The following is a 27,696-nucleotide window of genomic DNA, read 5'->3' on the forward strand; positions in this document are numbered from 1 at the left end:
AATTAATAAATCAGATATGAATGACATTCTGAACCCTTAGCACATGTGTGTATTAATATATCCCATTCCAAAACCTCTATCAAGACTACATATGGGAGCAATGTCTTCAGATGTGAATCACTGAACACACCAGCAAAGATGACAAATCCATCAAGTTTAACAACATCTATGAAGTTTAGAATAGAACAACGCACCTGTGACTTTGCCTAGGATGAGTGATCTCACTGTCTGGAACTCTACTTCTGGGGAGAAGTTATAGCTGAAGAGTTGCTGATCCACCTATAGGAAAATAAAACAAGGCCATTAATCCAGGATTTCAGAAAGCATAGCAATCCCATCTGTAAACCACTTATACTTAACAGAATTCTCTCTCAAGAAAGATTTGAAATTCCCCACCAACCGGTTGTCAACCACAAAGCACATAAAGTCCCTTTTCTTTACTACTTGTAAAATGAAGTCTTTCACAGAGCTTTCATTCCCTTCAGAACCCTATAGGGCATTTGCCATGCATTAATCTCCCCACTGAGTATTTTCTTGGACTCGTGACTGAAAACAAGTAAGCAGAGTAGCCCATCTGGTACCTGTTTTGCCATATTACACATGCCCCAGCTGTGCTGTCCATTCTCCCTTCTTCCTTCCATCTTGTTCTTCCAGACAGAACCCCTTTCTTTCCCTCCATAACCCTGACCTGATCTCTGGTGTGGACTATAGGATTTCCTAGTCATAAAACATAGTTTAATAAATACTTTAGGAAATGAAAAAATATTGCTGCCACTGAAAGAGCTGGCTGATCAACCTGCATTGGAAGGCTGAACAGAAGTCACAGATCAATTCTCCAGGCTTTAATTTCTAGGATGTTCCTTTAGTAATTCTCCCTGGCTGCAGGTACTGCTGAATCTGACTGGATCCCATCCTCTTTATCTTTCTGGGGCTGTACCACCAATCTATCTACATTTTTTCTCAATCTAGTCAGATCTAGTAGATTCTTCTAATCTCAATTATTTGAGGAACAGTGTAGTTATATTTATATTGTTTAGAATTCAGAAGATAAGCTGATGTGCCATTCCTCAGCAGCCTTTCCCCATTTGTCTGTGATGGTATATCTCTTTGGCTGAGAACTTTACTAAATAGGCTTGCCTATCTGGCCTGTAGGATCCTAAGAAACAGCTTGTCTCCATCTCCTCTCTCACCAAAATGGGGATTATAAGTGTGTGCTTGTCATTCATCCTAGATTGTTATAAAACTTCCTAAGATCTGACAACAGATACTCATGTAGGGAAGGCAAATGCTTCATCAACTGAGCCCTGATTCCTGGCCCTTAGCTCCTGGCCCCTGGCCCCTGGCCCCTAGTCCCTGGGCCCTGGGCCTTGACCCTGACCCCTTGCCCTGGGCCGTGGATCCTGGTCCCCAATCTCCAATTTGAAGATCTAAATGATGCTATCCTCACCTTTTCTTAGTGCAGAAGCTACAAGGAACAAGAAACAGTCATATGATTGACTGAGTGAGCTTGCTCTACTCGGGGAAAATAAATGGATCAGGACTAATGCCTAACCTTTACAACTAGTTCCTCCTTCCATAACCCTTTCTCTACAGACAACCACTGAGTGACTCTTTCAGGAACGTCCTGATCTTGTAGTTTATCCTATTACCTTAACACTGTCTATTATGCAGTGTGTGATTTAATGCTGTTTGACAGTTTTTTTCCTTTTATTCCCTTTTTTAAATTTGTTATATCTTTTCTATTGGATTTTTAATTTATATTTCAAATGTTATTCCATTTCTTGGTTTCTCATCCATAAACCACCTATCCCACACCCCTCCTCTTGCTTCTATGAAGGTGTTCCCCACTCATCCATCCACCCATTTCTGCCTCCCTGCCCTGACATTCCCCTACACTGGAGTGTCCAGCTTTGACAGGACCAAGTGCTTCTCCACTTATGCCCAACAAGACCATTCTCTGCTATATATGCAGCTGGAGCCATGGGTCTCTCCATATGTACTCTTTCAATAGTGGGTTAGTCCCTGGGAGCTCTGGTTGATTGATATTATAGGTGTTTTTATAGGGTAGCAGACCTCTTCAGCTCCTTCAATCTTTTCTCTAACTCCTCCATTTGGGACACTGTTCTCAGTTCAATGGTTGGCTGCCAGCATCTGCCTTTGTATTTTTTATGTTCTAACAGAACCTCTCAGGACACAACAATGTCAGGCCGCTTGTCAGCATACACTTATTGGCATCAGCAATATTCTTTCTGTTTGGTGACTGTATATGGCTTGTATCCTCAGGCAGGGCAATCTCTGGATGGCCTTTCCTTCAATTTCTGCTCCAAATTTTGACTCTGTATTTCTTTCTATGAATATATTTCTTTCCCCTTCTAAGAAGGACAGAAGCATCCACATTTTTTTCATCCTTCTTGAGCTACATGTGGTCTGTAGTTGTATCATGGGCAATTCAAGCTTTTGGGCTAAATCCACTAATCAGTGAGTGTTCTTTTGTGATTGCGTTACCTCAATGAGGATGATATTTTCTAGTTCCATCCATGTGCCAATAAATTTCATGAATTCCTTGTTTTAATAGCTGAGTAGTACTCCTTTGTGTACATGTGCCAGATTTTCTGTATTCATTACTCTGTTGAAAGAAATCTGGGTTCTTTCCATGTTCTGGCTATTATAAATAAGGCTGATATGAAAATAGTGGACCATGTGTCCTTGTTATATGTTGGAGCATCTTTTGGTTATAGAGCCAGGAGTCGTATAGCTGGGTCCTTAGGTAGTACTAATATTCTGAGGCAACTCTAGACAGATTTCCACAGTGATTGTATCAGCTTGCAATCCCACAAACAATGGAGGAGTGTTCCTCTTTCTCCACATCCTCACCAACCTCTGTTGCCACTTGAGCTTTTTATCTTAGCCATTCTGAATGGAGTGAGGTGGAATCCCAGGGTTGTTTTGATTTGCATTTCCATGATGACTAAGGATTTTGAACATTTCTTTAGGAGATTTTCAGCCATTCAATATTCCTCGGCGGAGAATTCTTTGTTTAGCTCTGTACCCCATTTTTAAATAGGGTTATTTGATTCTCTGAAGTCTACCTTAAGTTCCTTGTATATGTTGCATATTATCCCTCTATTGGATGTAGGATTGGTAAAGATCTTTCCCCAATATGTTGGTTGCCATTTTGTCCTAATGTCAGTATCTTTAGCCTCACAGAAGCTTTGAAATTTTATGTGGTCCCATTTGTCAATTCTTACTGTTAGAGCACGTGCCATTGGTTTTCTGTTCTGGAAATTTTCCCTATTGCTTATAGGATCAAGGATCTCCCCAACTTTTTCTTCTATTACTTTGAGGGAATCTGGTTTTCTGTGAATATCCTTGATCTACTTTTTAAATTAGACTGCAATACTTCTTATTTAGTAAATAATGTATGATACAGGACACAAATGCTTACATTAGACGTTTTTACCTCACAGTGTTATAAAATAGATCAACATAGTATCAGAGGAAGAGAAGTCACAATGGAGAATAAATTAGTCAAGTCATATACTAATAGCTAAATATCTGTGCATGTCCATGCTCTTTCAGGACTCAAGATCTCTGTCTATGTCTCCAATTAGCTAGGTTTATTTTCCTGTGTTTCAAAAAGCCAATGCTATAAACCAAATAGCAGAGAATGGGAAATCCAGGAGTGCTGAGGATCTTTCTTCATAGCTGAGTGTAACAATCACCTGTTTTTCCTTTCTGATATGTATATAGCATTCCCAAAATCTTGCATGGAGGCTGACCAATGTTACACGCGTGTGTGTGTGTGTGTGTGTGTGTGTGTGTGTGTGTGTGTGTGTGTAGTGCCTGCTTCTTGCATCAAATAACATTTTCAGGATGAAAGATAACACACACACACACACACACACACACACACACACACACACAGGATTGGGGCTTGGGATGGGGTAGGATAGTCAGAAAGACAAGCATGCTATCTTCCTTGGCCAACAGACTTGATAAAAGCATTAGGTCTCTGTTCTGAATTTTCTGCCTTTTTCAGTATATTGCAAATAGCAAGTGCATGCTTATTATTGACTATAAATTAATTTATGGATATTACATAGACAGAGAAAGGATATCTTACTCTTCTCTCTGTATTCTGTCTTACTAATGATGAGGTCAGAAAATATAAAGGTATCAAAATATCATTTGTTAAATGCTCAGCAGAACATGTCCTATTTTCCCATCAGCGCTTCTGTAAAATTATTAACAAACAAGGTCATGAACAATGACTTCATTTGGTGAAGTGTTTGCCACAGGACGACAGGGAGCTGAATTTGGCCCCAGAACCCAGGTAAAGTGTCAAGTGTCATGGAATTTGTTGGTAATCCCAGTATTTGGAGGAAAGAGTTAGGGAGATCTCTTGAGCCCACTAGAGGGCCAACCCAGCCTCTTCTTTCTGATTTACAAACCTACAAGTATCCTGTGTAAAAAAGAAAGAAAGAAAGAAAGAAAGAGAAGGAAAGAAAAAAGGGAAAAAAGAAAAAGAGGAAAAAAAAGAAAAAAGAGGATAGCTCTTAGACTTGTGGTTGTCCTCTGGATTCCACATGTTACCAATAAACATTCCGGAAACAAGAAGTTATAATTACATTTTCTAATATTCATCATTTAAGCAGCTGCAATAACCACCCTACCTCACCCATATTTAAAGGTATTTTCCTGCTTATATAAGGAATAAAGTAAAAGTAAGGTAATTTCTGACATTATGGGAATTGTCTGTTTTGTATATCAAATAATTACTTGTGAACTTCCATCTAATTGTAACAACTAATCGTCATTCTAATTTTCTCTCATATGTCACATCAAAAGGATTTCCGCTCTCCATGGCTCTCCTTGAGGCAAGTTTCAAAGTTTCTGAGTTTTTCCTTATTTCATGCAAATTTAAATACATTTTTTTATTCCATGATCACAGTGAGTTCAAAAAGTGAGGCTTTACCATGAAGTATCCAACTTTAAGTCCGTAAGTCTTTCTTAAATTTATTTTGTCTTAAGAATGAACTTCACACAACCTAGAATTACATGGAAGAGAGACTCGATGAAACATTGCTTCCATGGGATCAGTTACTGGGCATGTTTGTGAGGGATTTCTTAAGTTAATTGATATGAGAAGACCCTGAATCAATGGTGATACTGTGAGTGTCACCATTCATTAGGTAGAGAGTCCTGAACTCTAGAGAAATAAAACTGTGCAAGCAAACAACTGACTTCAGATGCCTTCATTTCTCTTTGTTCTTGAATGTTGTTAGGACTAGATGTTTTATGTCTCACTCTCCCTCAATTTCACTCTTATGTTAGACTATAAGCTGAAAGTATTAGCTAAAGTAAACACCTTCACATGTAAGTTGATTTATTTTCAGTATATTGCTCATCACCATGAAAATGAAACTAGAACCTCATCCACAATGTCCTATCAATCTTCAGCACATTGTTTTCTGAAACCATTCACTTAGTGCATAAATGTTTACTGAAGATCTGTCTCTAGAGACTGTTTGGTAAAGATGAATCCCTGTCATATTGAACAAAAAAACAAATAACTGTTTTCATCAAACTTACATTCTGGGTGAGGATTCCATGACAAAAATGTAAGTTAATTATATTGCATGTCAGACAGCATGAGTTACTAAGACAAAATAATGAGACAAAAAGATAATGGACATTGTATGAGAAAAGTCAATGGAATGAGTTGCAGGACATTAAGAGCTTTCTGGATTCAAGCTGCAGGAGCCCTGGGGTCCAGTCTGGATCTGAAGGGATCTGATCAAACATCTCCCTGCACGCAAAATCCATGGGAGGGAGAGCTAGACCTTCAGAGGGGCAGACACAATCTGGGAAACCAGAGGAAACTACTGTCTGCCCAAATTTTTCTGACTCTAAAGGAAAACACTTAGAACCTTCAGGGTGCCCTGCTCACAGGAACCCAGAAGTAGGAGCAGTACCTCCTGGTAGCTGCCCTCATTGAGAGCTGAAGCCAAGCACCGAGGAGCGAGGGCAAGACCAATTTTTCTGCTCCAAGTAACCTGCCTGGTGGAATCAGGACACACGACCACAGGAACAGCTAAAAACCAGTTGATAGAAACAACTACAGACCTGAAAGCAGAACACTCTGTTCCCATATCTGGCTGAAAGAAAAGAAGAAAACAGGGCTAAAGCACTCCTGACACACAGGCCTATAGGATGGCCAACCAACTGCCAGAAAGAGCAGAACAAGGTAACCAGAAAGAACCAGATGGCGAATGCAAGTGCAGGAACCCAGCACCAGAAACCAAGACTACATGGCATCGTCATAGCCCAATTTTCACACCAAAGCAAACATTGAATAACCAGCACACCAGAAAAGAAAGATCTAGATTTAAAATTGCATTTGATCATGATGATGGAGGACTTTAAGAAAGGCATAAAGAACTCCCTTAGAGAGATACAGGAAAACACAAGTAAGCAAGTAGACGCCCTTAGACAGGAAACACAAAAAACCCTGAAAGAATTATAGGAAAACACAATCAAACAGGTAAAGAAATTGAAAATGAAAATAGGAACAATAAAGAAAGCACAAAAAGGAGACAACCCTGGATATAGAAAACCAAAGGAAGAGACAAGTAGCCATAGATACAAGCATCACCAACAGAATACAAGAGATAGAAGAGAGAATCTCAGGAGCAGAAGATTTCATAGAAATCATTGACAAAACTTTCAAAGGTAATGTAAAACAGAAAAAAACTACTGGCCCAAAACATACAGGAAATTCAGGACACAATTAGAAGATCAAACCTAAGGATAATAGGTATAGAAGAGAGTGAGGACTCCCAACTCAAAGTTCCAGTAAATATATTCAACAAAATCATAGAAGAAAACTTCCCTAAAATAATGAAAGAGCTGCCCATAAACATACAAGAAGCCTACAGAACTCCAAATAAATTGGGTGAGAAAAGAAACTCCTCCAACTGCATAATAGTCAAAACACCAAATGCACAAAGCAAAGAGAGAATTTTAAAAGCAGTAAGGGAAAAAGGACAAATAACATATAAAGGCAGACCTATCAGTATTACATCAGATTTTTCACCACAGAAAATAAAAGCCAGAAGATCATGGAAAGATGTCATACAGACCCTAAGAGAACACAAATGCTAGCCCAGGTTACTGTATCCAGCAAAACTCTCAATTAACGTAGATAGAGAAACCAAGACATTCTATGACAAAACCAAATTTACACAATATCGTTCTACAAATCCAGTCCTACAAAGGATAAAAAATGGTAAAGCCCAAAAAAAGGAGACAAGATACACTCTAGAAAAAGGAAGAAATTAATCATTTTGCAACAAAACAAAGATAAGACAAATACAAAAACATAATCTCACCTCCAAATACGAAGATAACTGGAAGCAACAATCACTATTCCTTAATATCCATCAACGTCAATGGACTCAAGAAAAAGACACAGATTAACAAACTGGATACATAATGAGGACCCAGCATTTTGCTGTCTATAGGAAACATACCTCAGAGACAAAGACAGACACTACCTTAGAGTAAAAGGCTGGAAAAGAACTTTCAAATCAAATGGCCTGAAGAAGCAAGCTGGAGTAGCCATTCTAATATCGAATAAAATCGATTTCAAACAAAAGTCATCAAAAAAGATAAGGAAGTACACTTCATATTCGTCAAAGAAAAAATCCAGCAAGTTGAACTCTCAATTCTAAATATCTATTCTCCAAATACAAGGGCACCTACATACATAAAAGAAACCTTACTATAGCTCCAAGCACACATTGCACCTCACACAATAATAGTAGGAGATTTTAACACCCCAATATAATCAAAGGGCAGAGGATAGAAAAAGAAAAGAACCAGAGACATAGACAGGCTAACAGAAGATATGAACCAAATGGACTTAACAGATATTTATAGAACATTCTATCCTAAAACAAAAGGATATACCTTCTTTTTACCACCTCATGGTACTTTCTCCAAAATTGACCATATAATCAGACCCAAAACAGGACTCATCAGATACCCAAAAATAGAAATAATCCCATGTGCTCTATCAGACCACCACCAGCTAAAGCCAGTCTTCAATAAAAATAAGGGCACATGAAACTCAAGACGGATGATCAAAATGTGAATGCTTCACTCCTTCTTTAAAAGGGGAACAAGAATACCCTTGGCAGGGAATAGAGAGGCAAAGATTAAAACAGACACAGAAGGAACACCCATTCAGAGCCTGCCTGACATGTGGCCCATACATATACAGCCACCCAATTAGACAAGATGGATGAAGCAAAGAAGTACAGGCCGACAGGAGCCGGATGTAGATCTCTCCTGAGAAACACAGCCAGAATGGGGCAAGTGCAGAGGTGAATGCCAGCAGCAGACCACTGAACTGAGAGCAGGACCCCCATTGAGGGAATCAGAGAGGGAACTGGAAGAGCTCCAAGGGGCTCGAGACCCCATATGAACCACAGTGCCAAGCAACCAGAGCTTCCAGGGACTGGGCCACTACCTAAAGACTATACATGGACTGACCCTGGACTCTGACCTCATAGGTAGCAATGAATATCCTGGTGGGATCACCAGTGGAAGGGGAAGCTCTTGGTCCTGCTATGACTGAGCCCCCAGTGAAAGAGATTGTTGGGGGGAGGGAGGCAATGGGGGAAGACGGGGAGGGGAACACCCATAAAGAAGAGGAGGGGGAGGTCTTGGGGGGATGTTGGCCCAGAAACCGGGAAAGGGAATTGCACTCAAAATGTAAATAAGAAATACTTGTTTTGTGCTTCAGACAACTGTTTTGTGGAACTGGAAAGATGCTCATAGGTCTAGAAGACAGAAGGAAGTTGAAGATGTGCTTGTGAGAAGACCAAGAGAACTAACTCACAGGTAGGATGGAAGGCCTTAGAAAGCTTGCCTATTTACCTCATTCATGGGAGAGAGCATGCACAAGCTTTCAGGTCCAGGTAAGAGGAGATAGGCTAGTTAGAATGTGTAAAGCCTCTTCTAAAGGATACAAAATTCACAGATTAAAAGAGCAATGTCAGCTTCCGAGAAAAAGGTCATTGCATCGGGTGGTGACAAAGAAAGTGGAGAGCATTTGATGTTATAAATTTGGAGGATTCAAGATGAATGCATTAAACTTACATAAGCAAAATAGTGATTCGTAAGCTTGCTAACATTCTCAATTATAATCAAAAAATGTTGTCTCAAGTTTGGCTACACTTTATGAAAATCTGCCCTGCTCTGCTGTTGAGGTTTTATACAATCACTAATATTTTACAGAAGTCTACTACACTCATTCCTGCCTTTTTATACACAAACCCTTCAAAAATCTGTCTTTTCTACTCAGAAAATTTTTTTATTTATGCTAGGAAGTGACTAATATATAGAGGAGCCTTGTGCCTTCACAAGGGCTTCTGTATCACCTGTGTTCTCCACTGTACCCACCAGTAATCTGTGCCCAGTTTCCCTTTAGCCCTTGATACAGTCTTCTGTACTTTCTTCTTTGCAATCATCCATTCTTGTTCTTTATTTAATCTGGTTGAGAGCTGAATAAACTTAAGCACAAATAGAATGTCTATTGCTTCCTCCTCTCCAATGATTTATGATAGGATAGCACTAGTGGGGGATTCAACAATTTGCATTTCTAGCTCTTTCCCAGGTGATCACAATGCCAGAGAGAAGGAGGAACATGGCAGTATGCATTTTGATGTAGTTCAGACATGTTTGATTCAGAAGCCTTGGCATGCAAGCTGTGTGAAAAGTGCAAAGTTAGGTACCTGAATGGAAAGTTCTTGCCCATTTCGGTTCATATTCACCTCGTGCACTCTTCTATTGGCAAGATTCTCTGAGCCGACGGTGAACACATGACTTTCTACCTTGCTTAGTTGATAGTGAATCTGTAAACTTCCTTGAAAGAAAAACAGAGGGAGGAATTAGAATTAAGATTACGAAGCACAACGAGAAAAATTGTGATCAAATTTTTCATAAATTGGTTATTTTGTTTTCTGGGTCTCAATAACATGGCATTAACTTTTAAAATATCCATCTATTCATTAAAGCTGTAATATAACCTTCTGAATATATAAAATAACTAATATTCATATTCATGTGTTTCTGTGTTGTTTTTGTTGATGTTATTGTTGTTTCTGAATATGCCACTTTAAATTAATAAGCTAGTTTAAGATTAGTACAATAGTCTTGTGGTTTTAACACTTTGCAGGTTGAAGCAGGAATGTCAGGGTTTTCAAGCCAGTTTGCCTAGCCACTGAAACCCTGCTAGAAAAAAAGCAAGGGAGAAAGGGTAGATAGCAGGGACAGGAAGGAAGAGAAGGGAAAGAGGGCAGGGGAGGAGAGTGGAAATAAGAGATCCAATTCAACAAGCACACCAACAGACCTATTTTTTAATTAGAATGTGAGAACATGAACATATATATGATGGCTACTCTCCTGACATGATTCTACAGCAATCACCTTCCTTCTTCTGAACTTAAGAGAGAGGAGACTTCTCTGTTTTTACTTACTGAAATGAAATCACTGTATTGAAATTACATCACTTAATTGAGATTTAACGTAGTATCTCTAGTTTTAGTGTTGTGTAGTTAAGATAAGGTAAAAAAGTCTAAAGCTTCCTAACTCCTTAGGAAATTCAAATTTTATTAGGAGAGTATTTTCCAAGACACTGTTAACTATCTACCAAGACATGAGACCAGTCCACTGAAACCCAACCTCAGAGCCAACTTATATAAAAATGGAAACTAAAGGGTGTTTAGAAGAGTCTGGAAAGGCATATGAAGGACTTTCCTTCCTTGCCTTTTAGTATATGAAAATGAGGAAGAGGATTGAGTGATCTAGGAAGACAATACAGAAAAAGCAAAAGGGCTACAGCAGTCTGAATATTGCCTTTTAATTTGATAGCTACTGTATATGAAATGTGATATAGAAAGCAAACATTCACTGGGTTCTTAATCCTGAGCATGTATTCATTTCATCTTTCTAATGTGGCTGCCTCAGATAGTTGAGCAGAGTGGCCCAAGTTCATAATACACGATGCTTTGCTCATTCTCTGTGATTAGATGCATTGTACAGTTGTACTCTCCTCAAGAGATCAGAAACTCTCTCTCACTGAGTACGCAAGGGAGCAAAAAATGTTGTGAACATAGTACAGTGTCATATTATGAGGGACATTAAAGAGAAAAGTATATTTACAAAACTTTGACCAAGAAGCATGATCCAGTCCTTTACATTTTCTCTTTTATTTGACCTCCTTCTGCTCACTAATTTTTCCTATCACTAACAAGCATAAGAAAATAAATAAAAGGTATTCATTCAAGATTGATGTTCTTACTCATTTTCTAGTGCTTGAAACCCCCCTTCCTTTTTCTGTGTCCTTCTGTGAAAGAAAATATTTACTGTCTCTTCTCTATGGTTCTTTACCCCATTCTCCTCCCTCAAAACCACAAAATATTAAACACTTTAGGATTATAGTCACAGAGGTAGCAGACTATCACAGGGAATGCATGACGAACATAACAAACTAAAGAATAGGCAAACTGCCAGGTCAGGAGTGCATTGAGGACAATGGATCATTCTGCATTTATCTCACTTGTGGTCTCACTTTTCTCTCCATTGCACATTAGCAGTATGGTGCATTCTGTGGACACCTTCTCTACATGTCTAAGGGCAAAAATTTGCTGTTTACAATACAAAAATTAAAAATGAAAGTATTTTTAAATGTGTAGTTTTATCCTCTTTTTCAAATGTATTCCTGAAATAAACAAACATTTGTAATAGTATGCAGTATTGTCTCCACAAATACCCCATGAAATTTTAGTGGGCCCTTTTAATGTTGAAGCACACAAATTATATCTTTCTTAGCCCTTAATTTTTATAACTTTGAGATAAAACTTCATCTTTATTCCTGTCTCTATTTCTCTGCCTGTATCTTTCTTTTTCTCTGTCTCTCCTCTCTCTTTGTCTCTCTCTGTCTCTCTCTTTCTCTCTCACTCTCTGTATCTCTCTCTTCTCTTTCTATCTCTCTGTCTGTCTCTGTCTCTGTCTTTCTCTCTGTCTGTCTCTGTCTCTGTCTCTGTCTCTGTCTCTGTCTCTCTCTCTCTCTCTGCTTCTCTCTCTCTCCAGATCTGTTTGTATTTGTGTGCGATTATCCATTACTACTTAAAAATAATAGGTGGGTCTGGTGAGACATCTGAAAAGGTAAATGTGTTTGATTATTTTGATTCCATCCCTGGTTCTCAAACAGAAGAAGAGAACTGTGACAAAAGTTGGTTTTTTGTCCTCCACTCACATGGCATGTTACAATGTACTTTCATATAAAAACACACAATAAGCATATGAATATGATAAATAATATGATAAAAGTCTTTAAGCAAAAATGATAATGCCAAATTTATATGACAGAAAAAAATTGTAGAATGAAACTTAGTGATGAGGATGCTTCTTCAAGGGAACCACATTCACATCCTAAAAAAATGATCTCACCGAACTGGATAGAAGTGCATCACTTGCCTTATTAAACCTCTTTCCTTACAGTTGTTTTTGTCATTTGTGTTCATCTAGAAAAAAATGAGTTGGGAATTGAAGAACTTCTTAGTCTATTTACTTAATTTTAGAGTCAAGTGGAATACAAACTAAATTTAGCTGCTTCTAAATACCATACGCTTCCTTTGGAATGAAGCAGTCCAAGTGACCTCCTCCCCTGCTGAAGTGCCTTCTATGGGAGTTTTCACAGTAGGACTCTTTTTACTCATCTTGCAGAATTCAACATGATATCATATCTTTCAGTAAACGATCTGGATTCTTCAAGATCAGAAACTTATTTTTACTTGTTATCACCTATATCCTAACATACAGCATGATGTATTACCTGTAAGTTGTAAACTCCCTAGAAGTCAAGATGTGGTGTGTGTGTGTGTGTGTGGGTGGGTGTGTGTGTTGTGTGTGTGTGTGTGTTGTGTATGTGTACTATAGGTGCAGATTTGTGTAGTCACAAGACAGTGTTATGTGTCCTAGATTAGTTTTCCACCTTTATTGAGATAAATTCTCATGGCTCATGGTTGGTTAGCTGGTTTATGAGTTGTGGATATTCTCTAGTCTCAGCCTCCTATGCACCCTGCTCACATTAAGAATGCTGAAATTTTAGACATGCAATTGTGTCAGGTTTTCTATAGTATTTGGGGCTTCAAACCCAGATTCTCAAAATTGTGTAGCAAATGCTTTACACATCTTTCCTACTCCTTTGTAAGTCACGACAAGCAAACTACTTATGTTAATATCTAATGCCAACTTACATATTTCTTCTTATCCTTCATGTCTAGTTAAATACACTACATGAGGAACCACCATTCCTCCCTCCTTTGCAATCTATGTTTGTTTCATCACATATATGACCTTGTTCTAATTACTATTTTCTCATCTTAAAAGAAATGTCCTTAATTTTCTATATTTCAGTATTTGCTATATTTTTTTTTACTCTTTCCTGATGTACACTCGAAATCCATAGGCTCTACTCTTGGTTCCTGTCTTTAATTGTTGTGTCCTCATTACTCTCAATCATAATCCTATCATATTTATTTAAGCATTCACCCAAAACTAATGCTAATATCATAAAGAACAATTAGAAATCCAATTACTCATCCACAATCTATATCTAAATTATGTCAGTGGCTCGAATCATTCTTCGCTTTCATGATAAATTATTTGAATACTATTTCTGGCTCTAGTTTTATTCTCAACTGACTGTTGAATCCTTCTCCTACCTCTTGGTTGGTTTTCCTTTGCCCAGTGTTTGGCTAATGTTGAAAATCACAGGGTATGACCATACCTGAATGCCTCTATAAACTGAAAATCTCATATAATCTTGTAGCTCCATAGGTCTCCTTTACAAATCCCTAGGGTAAATGGTGACAGGGTTATTCTGGAGACTAAAATATTGAAGTTAGATTATTAATATGCTCCTTTTTGAAGTTTTCAAAAGAAAGAACATGGTGTGTGTGTCTGTGTGAGTGTGTGTGTTCCTTGTTTCTTTTCATGAGTCAGCATCACTCACAGTAAAGTTTTTAACATCAGCTTACATGGCTATTGGACCTATCAAGGATGCTTCTGTGCCTCTGCAAGCCTGTCTTCTTTGCCTTAAATGACTCTATTCAGTATATTTATCTCTCAGCATGTTCCAATAGGATTTCATATTAACTAAGTATATCACTTAATATTCTATTTCTAAATAATGTCACTCTGAATTTGGTAAACATGTTAAACTGGCATGAAGAAAATCAAAATTAATTAGATATTATTACCACTATAATTGAAATATCATTGGTTACTCAATTTGGTTTCATTGTGTGTCTTAAATATTATGTCATACTTTGTTATTAAGTCATCAAAACTTTTCAGGGTAATGTGATTACTATCATTGAATGAGCAGTGGGCTTAAAACATACATGACCCCTGTATTTGATATTTTGCACTACAAAAAAAAACAAAGAAGGAAACAAACACCATAATTAGAAAAATTACATGAATATTGTTATTTTATATAAAACTCAAATATAAAGAAATTTAAGTCTATGAAATAAATCTGAACATTTAACATCAGTAATTTTACAGATTTTCTCTCACATTTCATAAGGCTTACATTGAAATTTAAATTTCATCATTCTTCCCCCCCCCATCCACCTATTTGATCACAACATACAAACGGAAAGCTCTGCTTAGAAGTCTTGAAAACAATGAATACAGTAATGCCATTCTGCTGTCAAAGAAAAGAAAAATAAGCAATATACCTAACTTGAGAAACTATATTTACCCATTCTGAACCTAAAAACCATTTCTAGAACATATGTTTACAGTGGCATATACAAGTGATTATTAGATGAAATAATATACTTATAAAATTAGAATACCCATAAGTTATTTTTTCTTAAATTCCCAACAAAATTTATGTATTGGAAGAGGTTTCATTATCAGTATGCCCATATTACCCAAGGTAAAATACAGACTGACTAGAATGTATCAAAATTCTAATGATAATATTTAAGGAAACAGAATTCTAACTTTATATGGCACCACAATACCCCTAAAGAGTAAAAAGAATTCTGAGTAAGAAGAACAAAAGTATCCTAGACATAAAATAATATTGTAAGCCAATAGTATTTCCAAGAGAATGGTGATGGCATAGAATTTGCTTCTAGATCTACGGAAGATAACAAAGAGCTTAGAGTTAAAAACAAGCACACAAAAAAGTCACAATGCTTGAAAATAAGTTTGTTTATTTGGGGAGAGTTTCTTAGATATATTCAGAGCATATACTGACCCATCTTACTCCTCCCAGACTAATTCCTTTTATATCTCAATTAATGTACATAGGGACAAGGACTGCCTCTTCAGTAGAAGGTTGTGAAAAAACTAATGAGGTCCACAAAAGAGAACAAAACAAGACAGCTTTTACATAATGTTCAAAAGATGACCTAGAATGTACTCATACTGTACAATCTGAAACTATAAAATAAATCATACCAAAATATGGAAACATATTTTAAATATATGAAGCCAAAATTAATGGCAAAAATAGCCAAAGGCAATTAAGACTTGTGTCAACCTACTTAGCCTCTCAGTGCCAGCCAGATCGTCAGCTAGAAAAGGCAGTAATGTACAAGACTAATGGCATGAGATCAAGCTCCAGAACCCATAGAGAAGGAGGAAACTAACTCTGGATTGCTTGCTGTTCTCTCATTCCACAGGGGTGCTTTGGCACTTACGTTTACACTTAAATGCATACTTCATTCACACACACACACACACACACACACACACACACACACACACACACACGCAAATAACATGTGAATCAAGTGTCATTTTTAAAGATATCTAAATAGCAAACAAAACAAACAACATATAAATATGTGAACCAACAGAATGGGGACAATTACTTCCCAATAAATTATCTAGCTAAGGGGTTAGTAACATCTAAATAAATAAAGATTTTCCTACTTAACAGCCATACAAAACTACCTGGATGAAATGGACAAATCTTGAATGGATATTTCAAAGAACATACACAATATCCAAAGAGAATGGTACTCAATCAGGGAAATGTCAGTCAAAACCATAGTCAGGTATGATCTTTGACTGATTGATATGAATATTATTAAAGTGACAAGAGGTAACAAGATTTAGCAAGACAAAGAAGAATGACAAACTATTACAGAATATGTATGACAATGTACATAACTGTTTTGAAAACAAGGTGTCTTTGTCAATGTTCTACTGCTGTGAAGAGGTACCATGACCAGAAAAACTCTTATGAGGACAACGATTATTTAGGACTGACTTACATGTTCAGAGGTGCAGACCACTGTCATCAAGACAAGAACATCACGGTATCCAGTGATGCCTGGTGCAAGCAGAGCTGAAAGTTCTACATCTTGATTTGAAGGCTTGTGGAAGACTGATTTCCAGGCAGTGAGGATGAGGGTCTTAAAACCTATGCCAACAGTGACATACCTACTTCAAGAAGGTCATACCTCCTAATACTGCCATTCCCTGGGTTAAGCATATACAAACTATCACACAAAGTGAATGCTTCTATACATGTGTTTCTAAGATTTGGAAGTAATGATTTGGGTCATTGGATAAAGGCACTTGCTGCCAAGTTATAACTGAGTTTGATCTTCAAGTCTCTTGGGGTAAGAAGGAAGAACTGATTCATGCAAGTAGTCCTCTGTCTTCCACATGTGATAACATGTGAAAAACCACACATAGACATGAACACATACACACTCTCACATGATTTCACACATACACACACTCACTCTTTCACACACACTCACAAACTCACACACACCAAACAAGTAAATGAATAAATAAATAAATGTATTGAAAAATCTCAAAATGGAACTGTACATTTCTCTCTCTCTCTCTCTCTCTCTCTCTCTCTCTCTCTCTCTCTCTCTCTCTCTGTGTGTGTGTGTGTATGCGTGTGTGTGTGTGTGTATTCCATCTAATGGAAATAATGAGCCTTTCAAAGAGATATATGCATCCCATTTACTTTTCTGCATGAGATACATACTCTATATATAAAGGTAAACATTAGGGTTCTACTGAAGCATGGATGAATTAAATGCAGTCTGTGTATACAGTGACATAGGAAACCCTTCCGTTTGTAACTATGATGATTCAGCATGGAATGTAGAGCATTCTTATAAGTGAAAAAGAACAGGTACAAAATACAGGTAGCACACAGAAATACATATAGATTCTGAAAATGTAAACCCCATACACTTGTGGTTTTACAGTGTGTAACAAACAGAGATACTTATCAAACAGCACACACCTTCAGCTATAAGAGGAAGAAAACATTCTGACAATATATTGCATTGGTAACTGGAAATGGAAATGTTAACAACTACAACCCTTAGCACTTGTTATACATTCTTTAGAAATTTAATGAGATTTTTTTTTAATTTTCCTTTTTTAAAATTGATTCTTTTGAAGCCTATTGGCAAAGTTGTAGTCAGTAGAAGTAATAGGTATCTTTGTACAAATGTACATGTAAAGTTTATTCCACACATTTCTATTTTGGATGAGGAGAAGGGCAGATTAGTAGGAGAAAACTCAGCTACCCTCAAGCCCTTTGAGACTTTCTTCTGAATCAGAAACCTGGCTGTTTTAAGTATTTGTCATCAGCTCTGCTCTTATGGTTTTCATGAGCTCAATTTATTCATAATTCAAAACAACCTTGAAAATCATCAGAGCAAATAATTGGACACCAAGGCCTCCAGCGAATCCAGTAGATGGGTTCCAGTTTACTTTATTCAGCTGAATTCTAAGCACTTTAATAAGAAGCAATTATCTTTTTCTTCTGCTTCTGTTTATGCTAGAACAAAATATTCCACAACCTAATTTACCTTTAGCTAAAAATGTGTTTGTCAGAACCGTCTCAATACTGCAAGTGAATACAAACCAGTTGGCGCTTTCCTGTAGGACTCTCTTTGCATCTATTTCCCTATGCTCTGGTTTATGGAAGAGGAGTCTTTCTTGAATGGTAGAAAAATATGCTGAATGATGAAATTAAGAATTTCTTTAACTTCTGTCATGATGGATATTAGGATATAACTGTTGACCCGACACATCATCAATTTTCTGGACAGAGGACTTTAATTGAAAAATTGGTTACATCATCTTAGCCTGTCGGCATTTCTGTGACAGACTCTCTTTTGATTGATGTGGGAGGTCCTGACCCACTTTCAATGATACTGTTTCTGAGGCAAGAGATCCTAAACAATATGTAAAGGAGAGGAAAAAACAAACAAACAATGTAACAGGCAGGTTTGCACACATTTATTTCTCTCTGCTCTTGGTTGTACATAGAATGTGAATAGCATTTCCCTCACCTGTTTCTGTGAGGTTTCTGCAATGGTAGGGTGTTTTAGAGAAGTATAACCTAAATAAAACCCATTGTCACCCAAGTTGCTTTTTTTCGGGGTGTTTTTTTTCCACTGAAACAGAAATTAAACCAGAACATGTGCAAACAAATCTAATCCAGCTTTTTGTTTCAGATCTATGATTTGAGCTCAATCTTCACATGTATATGCGACACTGGGTTCACAAGAGATTTTTGAACCTTTATGTAATTAGAGATACCATTAAGCTTCTAAAGATGTGTGTTTTGTTCCTTAGAGACCAAAATACAATTTACTTCAATTAAAAGGAAAATATTTTTTCTTATTTGCATATGGTTTATGTGATTTGAAGGCAAAAGTCATTAGGACTCAATACAGCAATTAGTCTTAGTCTTTAAGAAGTTCCGTAGTTGCAGCATTATGAATTTCATAGTAGCCTTTATGATCCAATTTATTTTAACTATAGATAGTTTTCATAACAACAGTGAAAACTTTATGCTATTGGCCAGTAATGTTACTCGTCTTTGGTTTTGAATATTCTTAGACTGTTTTTCTACACTCAGACACTGATATAATGAAAGAACATTGGGAGGTTACCTGAGCCATAGTGACTGGTAAGTGGAGTGCTGCAGAGAGGTACAACTTCTCTCTCTTGAGAAACTCCCTCCATTATCTATTTATCTCCATTGTCTTGTAAAGGGCTCAGCTTATGCATGCCTTATATTGACATGTTCCACACAATGTGTACATCCCTCTGCATGCTCAGTATTACAGAAACCAACTCAAAAAAGCAAGGTACCAGGTAGTAGTAGAGAACCACAGCAGTCATTAAAAAGTGGTGAAAAGTAGTAGTACAAGGGAGCTGGTCCAGGTCTAACCAAAGAAATCACAAAGTATTTCAGAAAAGAAAAAAATTATGAATATAAGAAGAAGGGGCTGTAGAAAAGACTTATTATGTAGTGTGCTTGCTGAGCAAGCAGGAGGACATTTTTATTCCCATCATCGATGAAAAAGCTATGCTTAGGTGCTTATCCACAACCTCAGTTGAGATAAAATGGAAACACAGTATCTGGGGAAGTTCCACAATTCTATAGCTTGTCAAGGTAAAGTAAGCATGATGTCTGGGAAAGCTACACACTTCTCTACCACCTCACATTACGAAAGTAAAGTGGCTGGAGAAGGACTTGCATAAATGTTAGGACTTATTCCTCAAGAAACTTGGCCCTGCCTTCCAAAGGATCCATGACTTTCTAACACGGATCCATGGAAAGATAAAGCATTCTCACTTATAGACCTGTAGAAGACATTGCATAACAGGTGATGATCTAAGATTCATTTTAGAAAATTTTAAAATCAGTTCTCCTATCTGGGGTAGATGGTAGTGGTAAACTCTGTTTGAAATCAGAGAAGTCAGAGTGAGAGAAGTAAAAAAAAATCATTTGTGTTTGAAGGATGTGTTTTCAGGTACTATGCTTTAAGACAAAGGAAGCAAACTTAATGTCTAGGATGTTACAGCTAGAGGTAACATGAAACCAACCCGTTCTTTAGATCCATCTCTTTAGCAATCAGTCATTTTGTCTATGACAACTGGATATTCTTATAGCTTCTTCCCATTCCTACTTGTATTGTAGAAGACATGTTATACAAGTGATTTCTTTGTTGGAGTCAAGTTTCCCAAATCAGGGACCAAATATAAGTCACCAGATATCAGCTGAAATATTTCTACTCTAGAAAATCTTCTTTGCCTTGACCCATGCTCTCCACAATTTTTAAATGGGTTTTTATAGTATTAAAAATAATAAACCTGATGAACCCTTGTGCATCTTCTTAGTTAAGGTTTGTCATATTATTAAATTATTTCTCTTCTAGGGTATATATTTGATTAAAGTATGACTTCCAAAAACTTGAAAATATTGTCTTCCGGAGATAACCCACATTTTAGTCCCTCTTCCTATTGCTTTTCTTTTCACATTACATCCAAGGATGCAGGTAACATGGTCTATAGGAATTGAACATAACACCTTGGGACAGTACCTTGATAGTTGACATAGGTGACCCTTCAAAATATAGATGGAAGAATTGTAATACCATATTAAAACTTCATAATAAACAAAAAAAGTGACTCTTCCAATGCAGTGTGACCCCTAGAAGAACTGAGATTATGGATCTTTTATTCATCTTTGTTGCTTTTGTGTTGCATAATAATAAAGTCGATAGAGATATTTAATACAATGTGAAAGAATGAATAAAAATATTTTATGAGGTAAAATTACCACATTTTGCATAGAAAGTTATTAGTTCAATGACTAGTGAGAAATGTGAGACTAGAATTTGGGAGAGAGGTGAAGACCAAATTTGGCAGTCTAAGAACCATGAACAAGAAGCTGCTACTAACAGATGACTGACTTCTTCAACACATTTGTAGCCACACATATTTTAAAATTGCACTAAAGTCATGCTTCAAGGTCAACTTCACGTTACTTCTTCCCAGGTCATAAAACTGAAATCTGGATATGCTGTATGAGATCAAAACCATGGTCTTCCATAAGATAGCCAATACTTCTTTAGTAACAGAATCACTATAAAGTTCCTTAGGATAGTATTCTCTTTTAATTCTTGAGCTCATACACCTATTCATCAGCATGCTTTCTCTGAGAGGCAAGAAAGAAGAGTAGCAGCTTCAGATAATCAGTTTATCTGATTCCATGACCTCAAGATATTGTCTAGATGGCCCTGTTTATTCATAGAAATACCTTAGTATAGCTTAGTATGGAATGGATACAACATGAATACATAGTTCATTGTGCAGAATGAAGCCATCCAAAATACTTTAATACATGGAACATAAAATGAAGAAATGTTAAGTTGTATTGCATTTATCATTTTGATTTTGTTTTTTACACTCTCTGAAGCTACATGCTCAGGAATTGAATAAGGGAGCTGTATAAATACTGCACTGCCTTAATTTCTACAATCCTCACATACATTACGGTCTTCTTTTCCATCATCATCACAATTCATGCTGTTTCTCAGTGTCATTATTCTTGACACTGTTAAAATGATTCTGCCTGCATCTCTACTAATTCTGCAGCACATTTAAGGGCTACTCTCACACCATAGGGATCTGAAAAAGAAACATGTGCAGAGCTGAACAAAGAGATGGATGCCTGGAAATGTCTCATTAGTAACTGTTATCTGCTGTGGGTACACAATTTGCTGGGCAGACAGCAGACGAGCAGAAATCCCAACCATCATCTCAAATTTACATCTTTCTACTGTGACAAGAAATTTTAGAAAAAAGATGAATCACTGGAGTGGTGAGATGACATAGAAAGTCCAATGGTTTAGGTTTGGTTGTGTTTTAAGGGAAAAAAGTATGACTCAAAAACATATTTTGTGAATTCTAACTTAGTTACACTTGAATTCCAATGTAACCAAAAAAGACCCACATATCCCAATCACCCAGTTTCTCTGGATAAGGGAGGCACAAAACAAGCTGTCACATAGAAGGCATCTTATTTGCATTCATTTTATCTAGAAAATGCCCTCTGCTAAAAGGGAGTCCAGAGATTTCAGTGACAGATGGAAATAAATATGTATAGCTAAAGTTAATACATGACCATGGTTTTTAAAATAAAAGTCACTTCTATCACCTCCAGTATCTTCCACCATTATTTTATATATATCCATGGTCACTGTGCTGGAAGATTGTTTACAATACTCTTCCATGGTGTTTGCTTTTGCCCTTAGGCAGTACTAGGGATATTAATGTTAGAATGCTTGGAAAGACAAACACTTAAATTGTCAGTGATCTCTGTATTATAAATCCAAGGTGTTATTTACTGTTTGCAATTAATATTTGTAAAGTGCTTTGAAGGTCCTGGGAAAGCTAGAACATAAACAAAAGGTGTGTGCATAATTAGCAATACAATGGGAATTTAAGCCAATTCTGAGAAGAGTGTATTTATATAGAAACACTCACACAAGTTACTTAAATGATTTTTGAAACAACCTAGTACACAGTCTTGCCTGCCTGTAGGGTGGATTCATTTATAGGCTGCTTAAAAACACAATACAAGCTAATCACAAGTAAAATATTGTACAAGCTACTCTTAAACTCAGAGACCACAGAATACCTCCACTATTTATCACAGTGACACTCCTGTACATTGAAGGAGAATGGGATTCTATCATACTTGAAGACAGGCAGGGTTTAAATATCATGATGAGTAAATTATAACAGAAATCTGTAATGAGCATCCTCATAGAAGCAGAGGAAAGGAGGGAATAGGTGATTTACAGAGGGAAAACTGGGATTGGGGTAAAGTTTGAAATGTAAATAAATATAAGGAAAAAGAGAGAACAGATCTAACATTATGTAAAAGACAAACCTCTGAGAATGTCTGCAGTAAAGTGCCTAGATTGGGTAAATTAATGTGGTAAAAGCCATTCTGCATGTGGGTGGCATCATTCCATGATATGAGATCCTGGGCTAGTAAAAAGTGAGCTGAAGGAGAACCAGCTCCCTCTCCCTCTCCCTCTCCCCCTCCCTCTCCCTCTCCCTCTCCCTCTCCCTCTCCTTTTCACTTCTCTCTGCTTCCTGACTTCAGATACAAAATGGAAAGCTATCATATGTTCCTGCTTCTGTGAGCTTGCTGCTCTGATGGACTATACCCTAAAATTGTCAATCAAAGGAATGTGGTTCATTCTGTAAGTTGCTTTGTAGGTTTTTATTTCCTAAGATTAGTACACAATACAGTCATTTTTGGCATAAGAATGTTTTCTCCAGGATCATGGATTTTTTTTGCTATAGTTTTGCTCTCTTTAAACCCAGGTAAGCCTCACTACCAACCACAGTGCAGAATACTATCAGAACTCATAGAAGACCTAATACTAATATGGTCCAAACAATTCCACAAAATAGAAATAGAAGGAACCCTACCCACTTCCTTCTATGAAGCCAAAATTATGCATGAAAATGATCATTAGTTATGATGAAGTAGGCTTACTCCCAGGGATGCAGGGATGCTTAAATATACAGAAATCCATCAATGTAATCCACTATGTTAACAAACTCAAAGGAAAAAAAAAACTACATGATCATCTCATTAAATATCGAGAAAGCATTTGACAAAATTCAAATTCCTTTATGTTAAAAGTCTTGGAAAGATCAGATATTTAATGTCCATACCTAAATATATTAAAAGCCATATACAGCAAAAGAACATCAAACTAAATGGAGAGAAGCTTGAAGCAATCCCATTAAAATTAGGGACTAGAAAAGAATGCCAACTCCATTTCTATTTATTCAATTTAGGACTCAAATACCTAGCAAGAGCAATTAGACAACAGAAGGAGGTAAAAGGGAAACAAATAGGAAAGGAAGAAGTCAAAATAACACTATTTATAGAGGATAGGATAGTATATTTAACTGACCCGAAAAGTTCCATCAGAGAACTACTAAGGCTGATAAATAACTTCAGCAAAGTGGCTGTATATAAAATAACTAAAAAAATTCAGTTACCTTCCTCAACTGATAGGATAAACAGCCTGAGAAAGAAATTATGGAATCGACACCCGTCACAATTGTCACAAATAATATAAAATGCCTTGGTGTGACTCCAACCAAGCAAAGGATAGATCTGTATGACAAGAGCTTCAACTCTCTTAAGAAAGAAATGGAAGAAGATCTCAGAAAATGGAAAGATCTCCCCTGCTCTTGGATAGTCAGGATTAATATTGTAAAAATGGTCATCTTGCCCAAAGCAATCTACAGATTCAATGCAATCCCCAACAAAATTCCAATTCTGTTCTTAACAAAGTTAGAAGAGCAATTTACAAACTCATCTGGAATAACAAATAACCCAGGATAGTTAAAACTATCCTCAACAATAAAAAATACTGTGGGAATGACAATCTCTCAACTCAAGTTGTATTACAGAGCAATAGTGATAAAATTGTATGGCATTGGAACAGAGTCAGTCAGGTAGATCAATGAAATAGATTTGAAGTCCCAGAAATGAACCCACACACCTATGGTCACTTGATCTTTGACAAAGTAGCTAAAACCATGCAGTAGAAAAAAAAATACAAATGGTACTCGTTTAATTGGAGGTCAGCATGTAGAAGAATGCAAATTGATCCATTCTTACTATGCTGTACAAAGCTCAAGTTCAAGTGGATCAAGGACTCCCACATAAAACCAGTACACTCAAACTAATAAAAGAGAAAGTGGGGAAAAGCCTTGAATACATGGCCACTTGGGAAAATTTCCTGGACCGAACTCCAATGGTTTATTCTCTAAGACCAAGAATGGACAAGTGGGACCTCATAAAATTGCAAAGCTTCTGTAAGGCAAAAGAAACTATCATTAGGACAAAACCGCAACCAAGGGATTGGGAAAAAAATCTTTACCAATCCTACTTCTGATAGAGGGTTAATATCCAATATATACAAAGAACTCAAGAAATTAGACTCCAGAGAATCAACTAACCCTATTAAAAATAGGGTACAGACCTAAACAAAGAATTCAGTTGAGAAGTATCAAATGGCTGAAATGGTCTTTATATAGTTAAAGCAATGGATCTAAAACAAAACACACCATCTTAGACCATGTGTATGATGTGATTTGATGGTATTTGGGTATTTTTTTCCAACATGACTATCAGAGTCCAGATTCTTAGAACCCATGTTAATCTGAAAAGTAGTATACATCAGTAACTCCAGAGCTATAGTTAGAGTGGAAGCAACAACAGGAGAATCTCAGGAGAATGTGGCCAACTTTATCATTACATATATTACAAAACAAGAGGTCCTGCTTCAAAGAAGCAGCTGAGGTTGTCCTCTGACCCCAGCAACTGCAGTAGGGGATGGTGTTGTGTGATACATGGATATGACCACATTCTTGACCATGGTCATGGTTTCTTCTTGGGCTACATTAAGAGAATCTAGAACAGCCACTGTCTATTACTTACAGATCATGTTGTTGACAGGCCCTGCTCCTATTGCCATTGAACAAGAAATACCATGTGTCAACAAGTCCAGGATTCTGCTATAGTACCTCTCTTTTATAGCCTGAATATTTAGATATGAACTACTTCTCTGTTTGAAACAGCTGCATAAGAATCCTGTGCCTTAATTACTATGTTATTTGTGGATATTTGGGCTCAGTAAATTCACACTTCAGCCAAAGTACACCTGCTGAGATGAAACCACAGAGCTATTTGTCTACAATTTAAGTTTTAAAGGAAATTTGTGAATATTTGTGTATACACGTCTGTTGGAGAGGCTCATTTATATCAGAGCTACTACAAACCAAGAACTTCTCTCGGCCAATCAACCCTAAACTATGTATTATAGTAACTATGCACACAGATTTTAAAGCAGAGTGTCAGCTTCATAGCACTGATTTATACCCTTGTCCCAACCTTTGAGACAGGGTTTCATGTGGTCTATTGTGGTATCCTACTCAGCATATAAAGAAGGATGGCCATGAAATTCTGATTTAGGTTTCCACTTGCCAGTTGCTGGGATTAAGGCACACACAACCATGCCTGTTATATGTGATATTGGGCATGAAAACCACTGTTTTGTCAATTAAACATCAGCCCCAGTATGATATGCTTCTTTAATGAGAGGAAATTTATTTAAACCCACTTTGTCTCAATTTCCTTCATTATGGTCTGGGATAATATTGACCACAAAAAGTACCGACCGAAAATGGTAGCAAGTTCTCTGTGACCTTGTTACCTGGTAAGTCTCTGTTAATATATGTCTCACGGCAAGTCCCTAGACAATTCCTAAGTAAATAGCCAAAATATAGTATGATAGAAAGCCATTTCTCAGAAACATTCAACTGCTGCAGAATAACAACTCAGAAGGCTTTTTTATTTCACTGTCAAACTGTTTTCCTTGGTGTGGCTTTTTGATCTTTAACAAATGGTCTACAGTAGATAAGTTTGGCTTCAAACTCACTATGCAGATAAGAATTATCTTAAACTTCTGAGCCTCTAGGTTCTACCTTCGTCAACTAGTGCTAGACTTGTATGTATGTCCCACTGTGGCTGATTTTATGTGTACCAATCCAGAATACTTGCCCACCAATAGAACTATATCCCTATGACTAAATTTCTTTTCTTGTTGTCATCATTAAATAGAAACAATATACAGTGAATAAGGTGTCATGTGATGCTTTATACATTGTGTCTTGTGGTAGTTTGCTATCTGTATGTATTGTGTCATGTAATATTTTATTTATTTGAACACATTGTGGCATGTCATATTTATTTATTTTTTATACATTGTACAGTGTTTTGAATCACCTTAGACAAAGCATACACACATCTGTCATTTATCTAAAATGAAAATCTATGAAATATGTTCTGGTAGCTTACTAAAAGGCACATGATATTGTGATTATAGCAACTGTAATGAATGACACCCAGAAGAACATCCAATTCTTAGTTTAGTAACCATGGGTCACTTTGTCCTTTATTTATTTGTAGATTTCCCATTGTTCCATACATGTTGCTCTCCAAATGTCTAATAAATAATTCTCTATTTTCAACTTCCATCAGATGAATGTTTTTAATTCCAAACATAAGTGAGATATTGTGCTTCTTGGTTGGTATATGATGGCTAATTCATGCCTTACACAAACAGCATTTTCATATATATATATATATATATATATATATATATATATATGCATATATAATACCTTGTGTGTGTGAAATGTGAGTATAGCTACAAGTATATATACATATTTAGAACATGATTAGACAAATACATCTTCCTTTATTAATCTTTTTTTCCTCCATCTTTTTAAATTGGGTATTTCTTATTTACATTTCAATTATTATTACCTTTCCTGGTTTCCAGGCAAACATATTCCTAACCCCTCTGCCACCCCATCTATATGGGTGTTCCCTTCCCCATCCTCCCCCCATTACTGCCCTACAGCCAACAATTCCGTTCACTGGGGGTTCAGTCTTGGCAGGAACAAAGGCTTCCCCTTCCACTGGTGCCTTACTAGGCTATTCATTGCTACCTATGCAGTTGGAGCCCAGGGTCAGTACATGTATCATCTTTGGATAGTGGCTTACTCCCTGGAAGCTCAGGTTGGCTGGCACTGTTGTTCATATGGGATCTCAAAGCCCTTCAAGCTCTTTCAATCCTTTCTCTTACTCCTTCAACGTGGATCCTGTTCTCTGTTAAGTGGTATGCTGCTGGCATTCACCTAAATATTTGCCATATT

General features: G+C 36.9%; 1 protein-coding gene across 2 annotated transcripts in view; it reads right to left on the reverse strand.

Annotated features, from left to right (window-relative positions):
• Positions 1-27,696, reverse strand: part of Cntnap5bl1 (contactin associated protein family member 5B like 1) — a 1,004,796-nt gene that overhangs the window by 54,196 nt on the left and 922,904 nt on the right. For both annotated transcript variants that reach the window (NM_001329899.3, XM_063272228.1), the window contains 2 exon segments: positions 195-279; positions 9,801-9,931. In NM_001329899.3, the coding sequence (NP_001316828.2) occupies positions 195-279; positions 9,801-9,931 (216 nt within the window).

This window comes from Rattus norvegicus, chromosome 13 (assembly GCF_036323735.1).
Source record: "Rattus norvegicus strain BN/NHsdMcwi chromosome 13, GRCr8, whole genome shotgun sequence".
Taxonomy (NCBI): Eukaryota; Metazoa; Chordata; class Mammalia; order Rodentia; family Muridae; genus Rattus; species Rattus norvegicus.